Source organism: Corapipo altera, unplaced genomic scaffold, assembly GCF_003945725.1.
Source record: "Corapipo altera isolate COAL_440 unplaced genomic scaffold, ASM394572v1 1, whole genome shotgun sequence".
In the NCBI taxonomy this organism is placed as follows: Eukaryota; Metazoa; Chordata; class Aves; order Passeriformes; family Pipridae; genus Corapipo; species Corapipo altera.
In genome coordinates, this window is record NW_020884873.1 from 18,475,054 (window position 1) to 18,489,838 (window position 14,785).

The window sequence follows — 14,785 nt, forward strand, 5'->3', positions numbered from 1 at the left end:
CAGCAATAGAACAGACAACAGGGACAAGCAGTGCTATAAATCTCCATTGTGTGAACATGATTTCAGTCAATATTGAAGTTATAGAGATATAAAAATATTTATATTGTAAATATGTTGCTTACATTTATAAACTCCAACATATCTAAGTTATAAAGACAGCAATATAATCAACTTTTCTTCAGTCTCTTCTGATGCTTTCCTAAGTTCTCCTCCAGTCAAAGCCTTGGGAGCCATAAACACCAGGGAAATCTCTTTGTGAATATTTACTGGAGTAAGTGTTAAACAGGTTTTTGTAAAACTGTAGGTAGTGTCTTAGTATATATTTAAGCTGTGGACTCCAAGGTGTATTCTAAATCTGAGGTTATGAAATATAATACCACAATTGCAGGAAGAAAATTTGTTTTGGTATTATTAATAACTAAAATAATATTTTAATTAATTTATTTATTTTTATTTATTTTTAAATAGTGTTTATTTAATCTTTACTTCATTATTTTCTTACTTTCTATTTTTGTGTATGTTTTATAGTGACATATGAGTACAGTAGTACAGGTATGTAACTTATAAATGTACAGATGTGCATACATATTGGGGGTGTGTACTCAAAAATTTTTTATTGATAGGGATGCATGAGCAAAATTGTTTGGAGACCATTGCATTAAAACACAAGCCTATAAGTTGGTACAGGGCAAATTCAAGATTTCCTTATAGATAAGATTAGTAAATTATAGTAAATATTACTAAATTGTGCCTAACTTTACCATTTTCCATTTTAAGATTTACAGCCAACAGCTATAGAAAGCCACTAGATATCATATTCTGATATTTCTTGCACATCCACATTCATTCCACATATTTCACAGAATATTCTGAGTTGGAAGAAACCTGCAAGGATCAAGTCCAATTCTTAAGGAAATAGCCTGTACAGGGATTGAACACATGACCTTGCTGTTATTAGCACTATGCTCTGACCAACTGAGCTAATCTCAGGTACATATCCTTTAATACTGCCAGACAAACTGCTTAGTTTCTTGTTATTGTGAAACAGCAAAAACTTAACAAATCAATCTTTCAATCTACTTTTTTTTAAACAAAAAAGTTTTTGCAGCTACCAAACAATGACATTCCTGAAGATAAACATCTTTGCTCAGTGTAACAGTAGGTATTAAAAAAAGAAGCAAGGAGATCTCTCAATGCCATTTTTTTTTCCTCTCTCACTTTCTGATAAATTACTAGGAAGGACCACCCCAGTGAAAGTGCTTGTTGCTGGTGCTCCTGCTCTCCATCCAGCCACATCCAACAGGCAGCATAAGGCAAAGCAGGCAGAGTCACACAATGTTCTCATAAGACCTGCTGAAACCATGTCATCCACATACTCCCAATTACCATCAGCCTCTCATCCCTCCCAGCAACACAACCCCTTGCTGACTCTATACTTGTCCTCCAAACATATGAATTGGAATTTTCCTCTGCCTAGAGAGAGTTTAGCAGATTGAGCCACTGGGGGTGGGAGACTTCTTACCTCTGGGAAAAAAAGACAGATATATATATATATATATATATACAGCACTAGATAAAATAAGCCATGCCCAAAGGACAATGAATCCCAAGAACAGAAATATGCTCACAACAACAAAGTTTATAGTTTGCAAGCAAAAAGAATTTTTTTTCTGTTGCTAAGTGAAAGTAAACCGCACTCCCAAACAGAGAAGGTACTGGTAAGGAATGCCCTTAAAAGCCAGCTCAGTCTTGCTGGTACTTCAGGGACTAGCTATCCAACAATATTTCAAACAAACAAATAAATAAAAACAATTATAATAATAGAAAACTTTTAAATAGAGGCCAACCTTTCCTACTGAGGCCAGTTTAATCTTGACATAGACCTGTCATGGAGCTCTGAGAGACAGGCCACTGCTGTTTATTGGGACCATCTGGAATCTTTCAAAATCCATTCAGATTAAATGCACCCAAAGGTCTCTTTCAGCTAGGGCTTCAGGCAGATTAATTAGAAAAGACAAAGTGCATAAACACAAATCAAGTTCTGGCTTAGCCTTTCAAAGCAAGCAATAACTAAAAAGTGCTCAAGCTGTACAACGTGGATCTATAGAAACACAGTAAATAAAAATTAGGACAATTAGTGCTCCTTATCCTGTAGTTCTGGGCCTTGCACCCAGACTGTGCTCTTGCCCCTTTCCTCACTGAAAGGCATTCAACATCAGTTGCTCAAAGACTACCTCACAAGGGCTTTACCCCCTCCTCTCCAAATAAACCAACAAAAGCAAACAAATGAAATACTCTGAAAGCTTTCCCAACAGTCAACCTTGTGGCATACTTTTGCCATCTAGGAGCATAACAACTTCTTGCTATTCACCCTGCTCCACCTCACCCCCCTATCACGAGACACATGCAATTTTCCTCAAAAGCAGGCTGCCAGGATGATTGCCTACACCTACAGACACAATGCTGAGGCCATCTCACTGCCCTTATTACTTGTCTGGATTCTCCAACCCTACAAACACAGATCCTGAAAAGCCAATAAACAGGTCAACTATACAGCTGCCCCACAAGTGCTCAAAGGAGGTGTGGAGGTACCCATCATAACCTGGCTAGAGTCGTAACAGAGAAGTCTAGAGAACTCCCAGAGCTAAAAATCCATCTTCTAATTTCCAGCTTCAGCTGTCAGTAACTTGAGTGTACCTGTATTATCACACCTCCCATAAAAGTACTCAAGCAAGACCAGACACCGCTCATGGACAAACCCTTACCCAAGTACAGTCCTGTTCCTTCCATGAGTTACTATTTGACTGAAATTATCCTTAGCAAAGTCAGGGTGGTAACAGGTCCTGTCCATTGAAGAGGTGGAATGGTTCCTACTTCTCTGCTAGGAGGGAGGTGGCAGATTGGAGAGTCTGTCTGTTGCTGGCTACATGTAGTTTGTGCTATTTTGACAGAAACAATCCATTGAAGGCTCTGGCCCAGGGATCATGCTTTACTCCCATGTGTGCAGCTGATGGGCCAAAATGGCATTACCATGTCCAACAGCTGTACCGTGCCAGAATCCTGTGTGCCTAAAGTCCAGTCAGAGGGTGAAACTTGTTCTTGAATCCAACCAAGCACTGCATCTGCCCTTGCCAATTCCTCTCTTAAATGTTAAATAACCTTAAATATATGTATAATATTGTATAGATACAATAATACCCTCCCTTTCCTAGGCCCCAGCTGCTTCAATTTACCAGATCAGGCAGCTTAGACACAGAATCATTGGACTGATGCTCTGATTCTGGTCCTTGGGTGACAGTGGGAAATTTTTCAGGAAAGGTTTAAGATTAGCGCTATGAACAAGTCACGGCAGAAAGATAGGTGGGGTTTTCCCTATTAGGGACAATAGATGTGGAAGACTCCAGAAAACTAATTAGATGCTGCTATCCACTAGGGAAGCTCTGGTTGCGATATGATGCCAGGAAGACACAAGCCACTGAGTGTTAGTAAAAATAAGTTTGTCAGTGAAGAAAGTTAGTCAGTCCCCAGGGAAGGGCTGTACTGTGACTGCTGGAAGAGTCAAGCCCAGTGCAATACCATTTGTAAACTGGTGTACAGCAGTAGGAATGATTCCACCAGACCAGTGTCAGTGGCACAACCTTTCAGAAAGGCATCTACTACTAAGAAGGGGAAAGTGTGACCCTAGTGAAGCTGAGGTTAGTACTCTACTTACAGCATATTTGACTGTTGTTTGTGTGCCTGTGGTAAGAGAGTGTGAATTCTCTCACATGAATGTGACAGCGATTTTACTGTCATTCTCTCTGGAAATATTCTTGGAGCTGAAGGTCTGTGTGGTTTTCACTTTTTCCCCATTTCTCCCAGTGATGGATGATGGCCACCTCACCCCAATTCCCAAGCTTGTCCAAAAGTTGCTATGCAACCAACACTGCGAAAGCATCATTATAAATAAAAGGATTGAACAGCATAATTTCTGAAGACCCTCATAGGTACCCTATAGGTATATGGACTACAAACCATGAACTGTGAATATAGTGACACAGACTATGTGTTGTCACCAGAAGGCACACGCAGGAGAGTAAATCATTTAGATTGTGTGCAATGTCATCCTGGAGAATTCTGCAGAATCTTCGACTCATAGTATTTTATTTACAGTGCTCTTGGCATTCCCTAAAGAATGCTCCAAGATCTCAAGTGTACAGATAACCAAGGAATTTGCCCTTGAGAATACAGCAACAGTGCCTTTGTAACACGGCAGAGGAGATGTAGCATTATACTTCAACCTTGAAGCTAAGTGAAAGGCAGTTCAGTCTCCACAGTCAGTGGAGTGATTCCCGCAGGCTTAGGAATTACGGCTACAATGGTCAGTCTCCAAAGAAACTATGCTGAGATGCACAGGCTCATTTCCCACATGTGACCACAAAAATAAGACAGCTATTAGGACTCATCACTGTGCCAAAAATCAGTATTAAATCTGAAAAGATAGGCCCTGTGATCTCTCACTTAAAACACCCATATCCACAAACTTAAAACAATCCACAAACCATTGAGACAAACCTTTTATTGTCCCTACTTGGGCAGAGAAACGGGGAAAATGGGAAATAGACGACTACGTTGCAGTTTTTAAAAGCTTGAATCAACAGCATCCCCTAGTGGTGAATCAAACACCACATGCAAAACCGAATTAAAAAATAATAAAAAAATTGTTGCTTTTTCTTTGAAGGAAACATATAAAATCCACTCTGGTTCTAAAAGCATCTATTGGGCATTTCAAAGAGCAGAATTTATTTCAAATTTGTTTTCAATTTATTTCCTATTTCAAAGAAATTGCAAGCTATTTTTTATTTTTATACAAATATTTTTCTTTTTTAAAAAACTTTCACTCCATATTAACACCTGATGCCTAAATATAAATTAACTACAGCAACTGATTGTTACATTCATAATCGTTAAATTCCACAAATTTAAACATGAATATTAATTTACCATTAGGTCCTGTACTACTCTTCTACATTCTGTACTGTGTATACTGTCAATTTAATTACCTGAGCATCTCTAACATCTCGAATGGATGTTTCCTCTTCAATTTTTAAAGGGCAGAGTGCCTTGTGAACTTATTTGGAAGCTTTAGAGTTTTTACCTCATGTATGCATCTTGTGCACGTGACCACATATTACTATAGTTAAACACTTCATTTTATCTAAGAGAAAATATCATCACTGTTCTATAATCTATTTATTTTCTTTTTATATTTTTTAATACTCTAAATTATCATCTGGTTTTAATATTTCTTCTGGGGAAAGCAAATTAAAAGACTGCAAAACCAGTTATACTTCACTTATACTTCAGCAACTTGTGATGGAGATGTCCCCCAGCTGACTCTGACAGAAACCAATAAGCCTTAAACAGTGCAATACAGCATCGTATGGGCCCAGCAATTCACACCTCTAGCAACAGCACAACAGAGACAAACAATACTCAGGCAGACTGAGTTGTTCTCAAATCTTCTCTAGTTACATGCAGCTTTGTGGCTATCACCACACCACTCCTTGTTCTGGTATGCACAATTCCAGCCCTCAGAGGTACAGGGCAAGGCAGACAACAAAAATTAATTAATATTTCTACAGAGAAATTTGCTGGAACTGCTAAGAAGATAAAGGGATCCTAGGGACACTGGAAACAAATTATTTGGCAAAAGATTGAGCTTCATGGGAGTCATAAATGGACACAAGAGAAAGAACTGTTTATGGACTCACGCACTGAAAGAGACGTGACAGAATTGTATTATACAAATATTAAAACGGATGCATATTTGAATAGTCAACATGTATTTTAGTGACTTAAAGCTTTTGGAAAATGTCTCATTTACTTGAATTACCTAATACTGGAAAACATAAAGAAGAACAATAAAGTACATTATCGAATCGCAGAATCAACGAGGTTGGAAAAGACCTCTGAGATCATTGAGTCCATCTATGACCAAACACCATCACGTCAACTAGACCATGGCACTAATTGCCACATCCAATCTTTTCTTGAACACCTCCAGGGACTGTGACTCCACCACCTCCCTGGGCAGCCCATTCCAATGCTCAATCACTCTTTCTGTGAAGAAATTCTTCCTAAGTCCAACCTAAACCTCCCCTGGTGCAGCTAAAGACTGTGTCCTCTTGTCTTGTTGCTCGTTGCCTGGGAGAAGAGAATGACCCCCACCTGGCTACAACCTCCTTTCAGGCAGTTGTAGAGAGTGATGAGGTCTCCCCTGAACCTCCTCTTCTCCAGGCTAAACAACCCCGGCTTCCTCAGCCTCTCCTCATAGAATATGTGCTCCAGACCCTTCACCAGCCTTGATGCCCTTCTTTGGACTCACTCCAGCACCTCAATATTCTTCCTGAACTGAGGGGCCCAGAACTGGACACAGTACTCCAGGTGTGGCCTCACCAGCGCTGAGTACAGGGGCAGAATCACTTCCTTGGACCTGCTGGCCACACGTTCCTGATCCAGGCCAGGATGCCATTGGCCTTCTTGGCCACCTGGGCACACTGCTGGCTCATGTTCAGCTGGCTGTCAATCAGCACCCCTATGTCCCTTTTTGCCTGGCAGCCACCCATCGACTCTGTACCCAACCTGTACTGCTCCATGGGGTTGTTGTGGCCAAAGTGCAGGACCTGGCACTTGGCCTTGTTGAATCTCATATCATTTAATGGCCAAGGGCATCAATCTCTAAAGAGAGAATTTCATCATGCATATCACAAATAAGCTTCACAATGAAGACAAAATCATAACTAAACATGAAAAATAAAGCTGTGGAAAGCTAGCTGCAAAAGAGATGGAAGAATGGAAGATTTAGGACATCAACTACGACATACAAAAGGGCAAATTAGTCTACTGAGCCTAGTATTAAATCAGATAGTAGATAACTTTAAAAAGCTCTATTTTCATAGGTAAATATCTTTTTTTTTTTCAATCCAAACTGCTTTCCACAGCATCCGCCTCATTACTGTACATTTGTACCTTAACTGGCTGGCAGAGCTGTTCCTGATTACAGACCATCTTCCTCTTGTTGTCATCACTTTATCACTACATTCCGATTTCCAGTCTCGGGGAGTGGGACTTCCCCACTTACCTCCAGAGCTCTCTTGTAGTCACCCAAATGAAATGCACAGTATCCAATCCAAAGGTTGGCATCCTCCTCCTGCTCACCCACTTGCTGCTTAAACTTTGTAGAAAATAAAGAATGTAAGAATTTTGTCAGCTGCCACACGGTTTCTACAGCCCCACAGATAACCAAAGCAATAGCAGGCTATCATGTATCGCGGATGCTTTGACAGCTGTGGATGCTACTAGGGTGCAGCTGCTTTCACATTTCTGAGGGCAGCAGCAGGCAGCCCTCTCAGGCCAAACCAGGCTCTGCGAAGCGAGGGGCCGCAGCTGCCGCGGCAGGGCCCGGAGGGTGCGGGAGGAGGCGAGGGGGACGCGAGGAGGGGAAGGGCTCCCCTCGCCCCGCAGCCCTGCGGGCATCGGCCTGGCAACGACGATACCGCTCGGACACCGTCACCTCCAGCAAGGCGATCGCGCCGGTAAAGTCCCTCTGGGCCAGGAGTTCTTCCAGCTGCGGCACCTCCTTCCCTTTCTTTCTTCGCCTGTCTCCCGGCGGCGGGGTACCCCCCACGGCCGGCTTGGCACGGGAGAGCATCTGGGCAAAGAGAAAAGCGGCGTCGCGTCAGAGCGGGCCCTCGCTCGGCGGCGCTCCCCGTTCCCCGCCCCTCGCCGCCACCCTCCGCCTCCCGCCCCGCACCATCCCGCCGCCCCGCCGCCCCTCACCATCCTGCGGCCGGCCCGGACTCCGCGCTCCCACGGCGGCGGCGTTGCCGGGGTAACGGCGGGGCGGCGGAAGGCGGCGGCGAACAGGCGCCGGCTGCCGACCGGGTCCGCCCCCAGGGTTCCGCCTGCGCTGCGGCGGGCGGCCATCCCGCAGCGGCCACCCCGCAGCGGCCACGGGACTGAGGGGCGGCCCCTCGGTCAGAACCGCGCTGGTTCCTCCCTAGAATTCCTAGGCTCTTCCTCTCCCTGCCTTTGGTCCTTCTCTTGAAAATCCGGGTCCCGCATTTTTGTCACAAGAGCCCCATGCAACGCTACGGGCTTGGGGCAGAGTGGCTGGAAAGCCATTGGAGGTGTCGATCGGTTATTAGGAAAAAAAATTCTTCGCTGAAAGGATTGGTCAAACATTGGAACAAGTTCTCCAGGGGAGTGGTGGAATCACCATCCCTGGAGTGTTCAAAAGACTGTAGATGTGGCGCTTAGGGACATGGGTAACTGATGGACCTGGCAGTGTTATATCGATGGTTATACTCAATGACCTTAAAGGTCTTTTCCAACCTTAATGATTCTATGATTGAAATTACAGGAGGGCCAATAATTTAAACTACTGCTGACAACTCAACTAACTATAAAACACATGTCCATGGACAAGACTAATGAGGTATCTGTATTTCTACCATTTTCCTTCCTTGAGAAGAAAATCTTTCTCACTTTACCAGAAAAAAAAATAAAAGCAGCTAAAGCAGCTCCTCTTTTATGTTTGTATGAATAGATATGTCTTGTCACAGTGCAATCATTTGGAACATAGACCAGCAGCAAAGAACTGTGTGCTGCTGCTTCAGAGCGTGGGTTCCATATTCACTGTTTCACAATCACTTAAACTTGACTCGACCCAGGAATGATGCACCCAGCTTGGAACAGTCTCCAAGAGGTTACTCTGCAACCAGGAGCCACTGGAGCACAACACCACCATGGCGGTGCCCCTTGTTTATATATGTGCTTTCATACCACAGGCCATGAAGAAGGAAGGCAAATAATCCACTCACCCACAAAGGACTTCTCTGCAAGAAATTAGTTTTTAGTTAGTCAGTCAAAGTGTTAAAGAATGTGTGCCAGTGATTTGGTCTCCTTTTAAAGCTCTTCTCTATTATGCAAGGTATTATTTCTGTCAGGAGAAAACAAGCAAGCAGACAGTACAATTAGGCAAGATTCTTTATTTTCTTTTTTTAAAGAAAAAGTAACTGAAAATGTAATCTCACTACATCACTTTCTTCCACATTTTTTTTAATATATATTCTTTCACAAGATCCTGCTGTTCTAAGAATCAACAGCTAAAATATTAAATCAAATGGAAGAAAGCTCTCAGCTGCTCCACTGGTTTCTCCCATTTCCCAGTGGTTCCTGAATTTGTATGTGGTTGATCCGAAGTTGGGGAATGCATGAGAACTAACAGATGTGCAGTGCCAGTGGGTTAGCTGTGGGCACAAGAAGGACACTGTCAATAGAGATAAAAAGTGACAGCAGTATGAAGTTGATCAAAATATTTTTAGCATTTCTGGTGTAGAAATTATTATTAAAATGCAGAACAAAGTAGGTGGAGATGTTATAATATTTTCCTTATATGAAACTAAGATGACAATTAATAAATTAAAGACATGTCAAGAAGTTTGGCCACTCTGTTTTAATAGTGGAAAATTGCTGCAGCTCTTACCTTCACCAGTGCCATTATTTTAAAGGCTATGAGCTGTAAAATGATTAATGATCATGTTTATTTCCACACAGAATTGTTGGGAGAATGGGAATTGACTTACACTGATGGCAGCGAAAGGGAAATCGTGCACCCATGACTAAACACCAAGATAAGCATCAGAGAGCGCAGTCAGCATTTAAATAAAAAATCAGAGTGGAAAGTGAGGTCTAAGAAAAGGTGAGGAAGGAGGGGAAGGAAATAAAAAAAGGGAGAGAAAGGAAAATCAGGAAGTGGGACAAATTCATCATATAACCAAAACAAGAGGTTATGACGTGACCTTTACATCAGCAACAATCATGTGCTTGAATTTCAGTAATGTCTGGGTAAGATCATGTAAATTCAGTAATGATGCTTCACCATGTTCTGCATCTGGTACCTTTGAAAATGCATCTGACAACATCTCAAGATAAATGATATGTAAAAGTGAGAGCAATTAAATGCTCCCCTGCTAAAGGTACAAAGGCAATCCCTTGCAATGAGAAAATGGGGATGATACCTTTAAAAGCAAACAACTGGAAGAATACTTGCTTCTTTTTTTATGGCGTCAGCAACTTCTGAGGCTTATTCTACCCTGGATAGACCACTCATGATGAGAGAAGGTGAAATGCGTAAGTTGACAGATCATATGCGCCTTTAATGCTTTTGTCTGATCTCTATTGCCCAGCTCAAGACAGCAAACAACACCCATGTCGATTAAAGACCTCCAAATGGTGAAATAAAGATTCATATTTTTTATCTGTATTTTGGAAAGGGAGACTCTTTAGTTTTCACTGGTGTTTATGATTTTATGGATCTGTGGGAACTGCACCTTCAGAATTTTTCAGATACTTCTAGCACCCAACCTGTCATAAAGATTCAGTCAAGTTAATAAAAGTAACATAGAAGCTGTCCTTGTTTTTGCTTTCAGAATCACATTTAGGTAAGTTTTTAGAAGTTTATGTGTGTAGAATCAAGGGAGGAGTGGCAAGACAATCCACTGATTGCACAAGTCAGTGTCAGAACGGAAAATGCAATGCATGGCTAGCTGGATCCACACAAACTTATCCAAGGCAGAAAGCCACATCACTGCAAGTGCTACATCCCAGAGAATGCAGTTGTACTGGTTCAGGATGCGTGCTGATATATTTGCACAGTATTCCACTGCCATTTGGATTTACAAGATCACGTGTGCACTAGCTAGAAGATTTCATAACTCCATCCCATCACATAGTATAAACATGTATTGTGTTTAATAAAGAGAGTTTAAGGAAACTGAAGTATATGTCCAATACATAAATTATTACACACTCAAGCCATTTACCTCTGTAAGAAAAACAGAAAAAATGCTTGCACATTACGGGTAGCTTATTTTTGTCACTTGACAGAGCCATATCCTGCTGAGTCTAGAACAGAGGCAAACCCTTATGCTGAGAAGAAAAATATGTCTTGTCCCTCTGGAAACTGAGTCCTTTAGAGAAAGAAAATAGTAGTTAAGAGGAAAGACTTCTTACTATTTATTTTGGTAGAAGTTAGGTGGATGAATAATATTCACATCACAATGTGTATGTGTTGGAAAAGGGTTAAAAGGAAGAAGACTTTCTTAATTGAGCTAGATATTGATGACACATCACATATTTAGCTTCATCTTCTGATATGTGCCAGCATAGATCAATGGGAGGATGGGGCCACCGCCCAAGCTGCTGGGAGTATGTTGCAATTCCAATTACAACTTTTCTTATCCTTGTCTGTAGTTTTACTTTTACTAGATTGGTAACTTCTAATGAGAACAGTCAGTGCTTTGCAGTGTAATTTTATTGTAATCTGTGTCAGCAACTGAACTGTGTCAGCTAATTATGGCAGCAACCTAAACTCTCAATAACGCATGGGAATGGCAATATTATCAGGATCAGGCTGTACTATCAGGATCATGCATCACATGACCCACATGTTTATAAGACAGTTTACAGGCTTGTTGCTAATCAGTAGATGGTTCCGGTCCCAGAGAATAATGCTTGGAAAATATTTCTTTATATTCTTGTGTAGTAAATGAGAGAAAAAAAGATCAGTTCTGAAAAATCAACATAGCTGCTATGCAGCTGCTATACATGTATACTATATCCATGTATACAGCTGCTATATATGTATATTATACAACTACATTCATAATAATTTACATTACTGTCTTCTAAATCTGGATAGTAGAAGTATTGTAAAAATATTTTAAAAGACAGAAAAACGTTATTTCATGTCCTCAATCTTCTCTCTAATACTGAAAATTAAAGAAGACATTTTTATACTCTCCAGTTAGTTAGGATATTTGTACCAACTACTACAAGTAGCAGGTTGACTGACTGGGGACATCTTATACCTTCACCTAATTCTTTGGCTCCTCTGAGATTTCTGGAATTTTCATTCCATATCTTCCATTTTCTTTTCTATGAGTGGTCAAGTGGAAATAATGAATTGCAGTTAAGTACAAAATAGATTAGGTTGCATGCCAGTAAAAAGATCCTAAAAATTAATGTGGTAGAAGACAATGCATCATACAGTTGCAATTTAACAATATGAGCTGTATAGGCAAAGGAACTCTGTGGTGCCCAGCTTGGTCTATCATTCCCATTTTTGAGGACTTTCAGACTCAGCACAAAAAAGAAGCCATTGAAATGAGGAAAGCTCTGTCACACACACCTTTAAAAAAGAACTGGAAAATGTTCTGTAAAGCACTATCTTACATAGACCGAAAGACTTAGAGGAACAAATCTTTGGAATTTTTTACTGTTTTTTTCTGTGTTTGAGTGTCAGAGTAGTTTTAGATCAGGAAGTCAGTGCTGATTACCAGTTTCAAATAATATCTGGTTGTTTATTATCCAATAAAACAGAAAGCAGAACAAACATAGTGTTTTAAAGTGCTGTAGAACTAGACACTAAAAGTCATTTTTCAGTAAAACCAATGATGCAGTTCTCTGGTGGGTTGAGTTGGTATTTCTACTCTAACTCAGATTGTAACACCCACAGAGAACTATTAAGTGTTTTGTACCTATGCAATATATGCACAAGTAATGTTGTTGATGGTGAGGGACTGAATTTTGTCTTCAGACAAATAAATACAGGGCCTGCCTATCTGAATTTTAATCGTTCCTGTGCTTCTGAAGGCAAAATAAATTATAAACTACAGGGTTTGTATTCACTGATTTAAGGGGAGACCTCCATCAACTGTTGGAGCTGTTGAACTCAATCTGTTCATTATGATGTTCATTTAAGATCTGACTTTTTGGATAGACACTTGGACAGACAGTGAAAATATGTAATGTTGGGATCTTTTTTCCCTTTCTGCCAAGATAATAACAGTAGCTGATACCTAGAAACCGCAGATAGAAAGAATGCACTGGGGATGTCAGATGCAGTTTCTTAGCACCTTATTCATTAGAAGATGATGAAACCCTGACACTTTTAAGTGAGAAAAAGTAGTTCTAGAAGATGTGCTTTAAGAATGATTTTGGGATAAACTTTGTGGGTTGTCGGGAGAGGTTACCTTAGGCAGGATATTGGTGGTGTTTGAATCTCTTGCTCTGCTTCTCCATGTCATCACATTCTTTCAGGAGAAGGTAGAGTTATTTGCATGTGTCTTCAGGATGCTCCCATTACCTGTAGTTCTGTTGTAAGCCAGAATTTCTAGTTAAAGAATCTGTTGCCTGTAGGAGTCAAAAAGCTTCCCCCTCCCCCCCGACACGTATTTGGACTTATGGGTTTCTGAACTGTATCCTTCACTGACTAATCTTTGAAGTGTGAAAGCTGGCTCACAGCTGGAGAAAAGTTACTGAGATAGTGGAGGCAGTGCCCTGGAGAGGTGTGGAAAATAGTTTTGGGTATCTGTCTGGTTTGTATCACTGGTAACCTCTTGGGTTTATAAATGGATAGATTGGACATTATAAAAGAATTAGAGGAAGTTGTCTGGGGTCCTTGGGGACCCTATAGTGTTCTCCAGACAGAACACTATGAATGGACTGGCATTGGTGTCTCATGTCTTCTACTTCTCAGGGACTAAACATCCCTCTGGCACAGGCAGCAACAAACACAAACATACAGAAGCTTTTGTTTTGCTCGTGGCAGGTCCATCAAATTTTGTGCTTTACACATCTGACTCATTCATTTACTTTTTCTTCTCTCCACCCTCACGATCATCTATAATATCAGTAACTCTTCTGTTTACTGTACAGTGCCACGGCTTTTCTTTGTCTCTCTTATCCCATGAAGCAGATGTTACTGATCAGTCTGCCAGGCAACTGTGTTTGATGTCCAAAGCCCCAAGGTACACGGGACAGTTTGGCAGGTTTCAGGGAGAGCTTGCTTCATCCCAGCTGCTGCCTTGTGCCGCACCCCCTGCCGCTCCACGTCACTGGATGCTCAAGGCGTGCTCCCATCTTGGGACTTGGCATTGAGAGACTACGCACACCAGGAAATTAAGAAGTTGAGAAGTCAAAAATTAATTCATACCACGTTCTGTCTGGGGACTCCCTGTGGCACTGTGAAGACATGGGGCAAGGAAGAGAGTAAAAAGAAATGCTGTGCTAAGGCTGTGGTTGATTTCACCTTTTATTTTTAAAGGACAGTTTTAAGCTGCTGTGAAAACCAAATAAATACGTTAATAGATACAAAAGCAGGGAGACGTCAGTGCCATTACATACTCCCTATGTGACCAGCAAGGTAAAATACTCAGTTCTAGTTGCATTATCCATGCTGTATGTTTCTCTCAGATAGGCTAAGAAGAGTATAAAAATGCAAATCATGCTCTGCTGAAGTTGATGACAAATCTTTTATTGACTTATATGGCCTAAGTTTCAAGGACTTCGGAAATACCTATAAAATGGGCCAGTGATGACATGATCTCCACTAGAAAAGCTATATTCTATTCTCAATCTGTGGCTCTAGCCAGCCGTACTAGTTCAGATGTTTACATGACAGACTGCTAATTTAGAATTACAGTATTACTAATTACAAATGCTAGATTAGATATGCTGAGGTGTTCAAGATCTACTTTTAAATGCTGGCTTATAGTCTTCTCTGGGTATAAGAAAGATTTGAGCAATAATAATTCAGTATCAAAATTGAATCACATAACAAGATCTGTGCAAATATATTTGAAGTGCATTCACCACTTTTAAAATATAGGCTTTGAAAGAAATCATAAAATTGGTATTGTTGTTTTGGTTTTGGTCTTCTTTTCATTCTACCTACCTT

General features: G+C 40.9%; 2 protein-coding genes across 6 annotated transcripts in view; one reads left to right on the forward strand and one right to left on the reverse strand.

Annotated features, from left to right (window-relative positions):
- The window catches only part of TTC26 (tetratricopeptide repeat domain 26), a 56,644-nt gene extending 48,739 nt beyond the window's left edge, over positions 1-7,905 (reverse strand). For 4 of the 5 annotated variants that reach the window (XM_027657158.1, XM_027657147.1, XM_027657137.1 and 1 more), the window contains exons 1-3: positions 7,822-7,905; positions 7,556-7,693; positions 7,124-7,216 (exon numbers count right to left, since the gene is read on the reverse strand). In XM_027657158.1, coding sequence (XP_027512959.1) covers positions 7,124-7,216; positions 7,556-7,693; positions 7,822-7,824 — 234 coding nt within the window. In that variant the 5' untranslated portion in view covers positions 7,825-7,905. The other variant, XM_027657169.1, reaches the window with a different exon arrangement.
- A 16-nt stretch (positions 7,906-7,921) lies between these two features.
- GUCY2C (guanylate cyclase 2C) overlaps positions 7,922-14,785 on the forward strand; it is a 54,337-nt gene continuing 47,473 nt past the window's right edge. The window contains exons 1-2 of the mRNA XM_027657116.1: positions 7,922-8,018; positions 9,601-9,745. The gene's annotated coding sequence lies outside the window, so the exon portion shown is untranslated. The remainder of the gene's footprint in view (positions 8,019-9,600; positions 9,746-14,785) is intronic.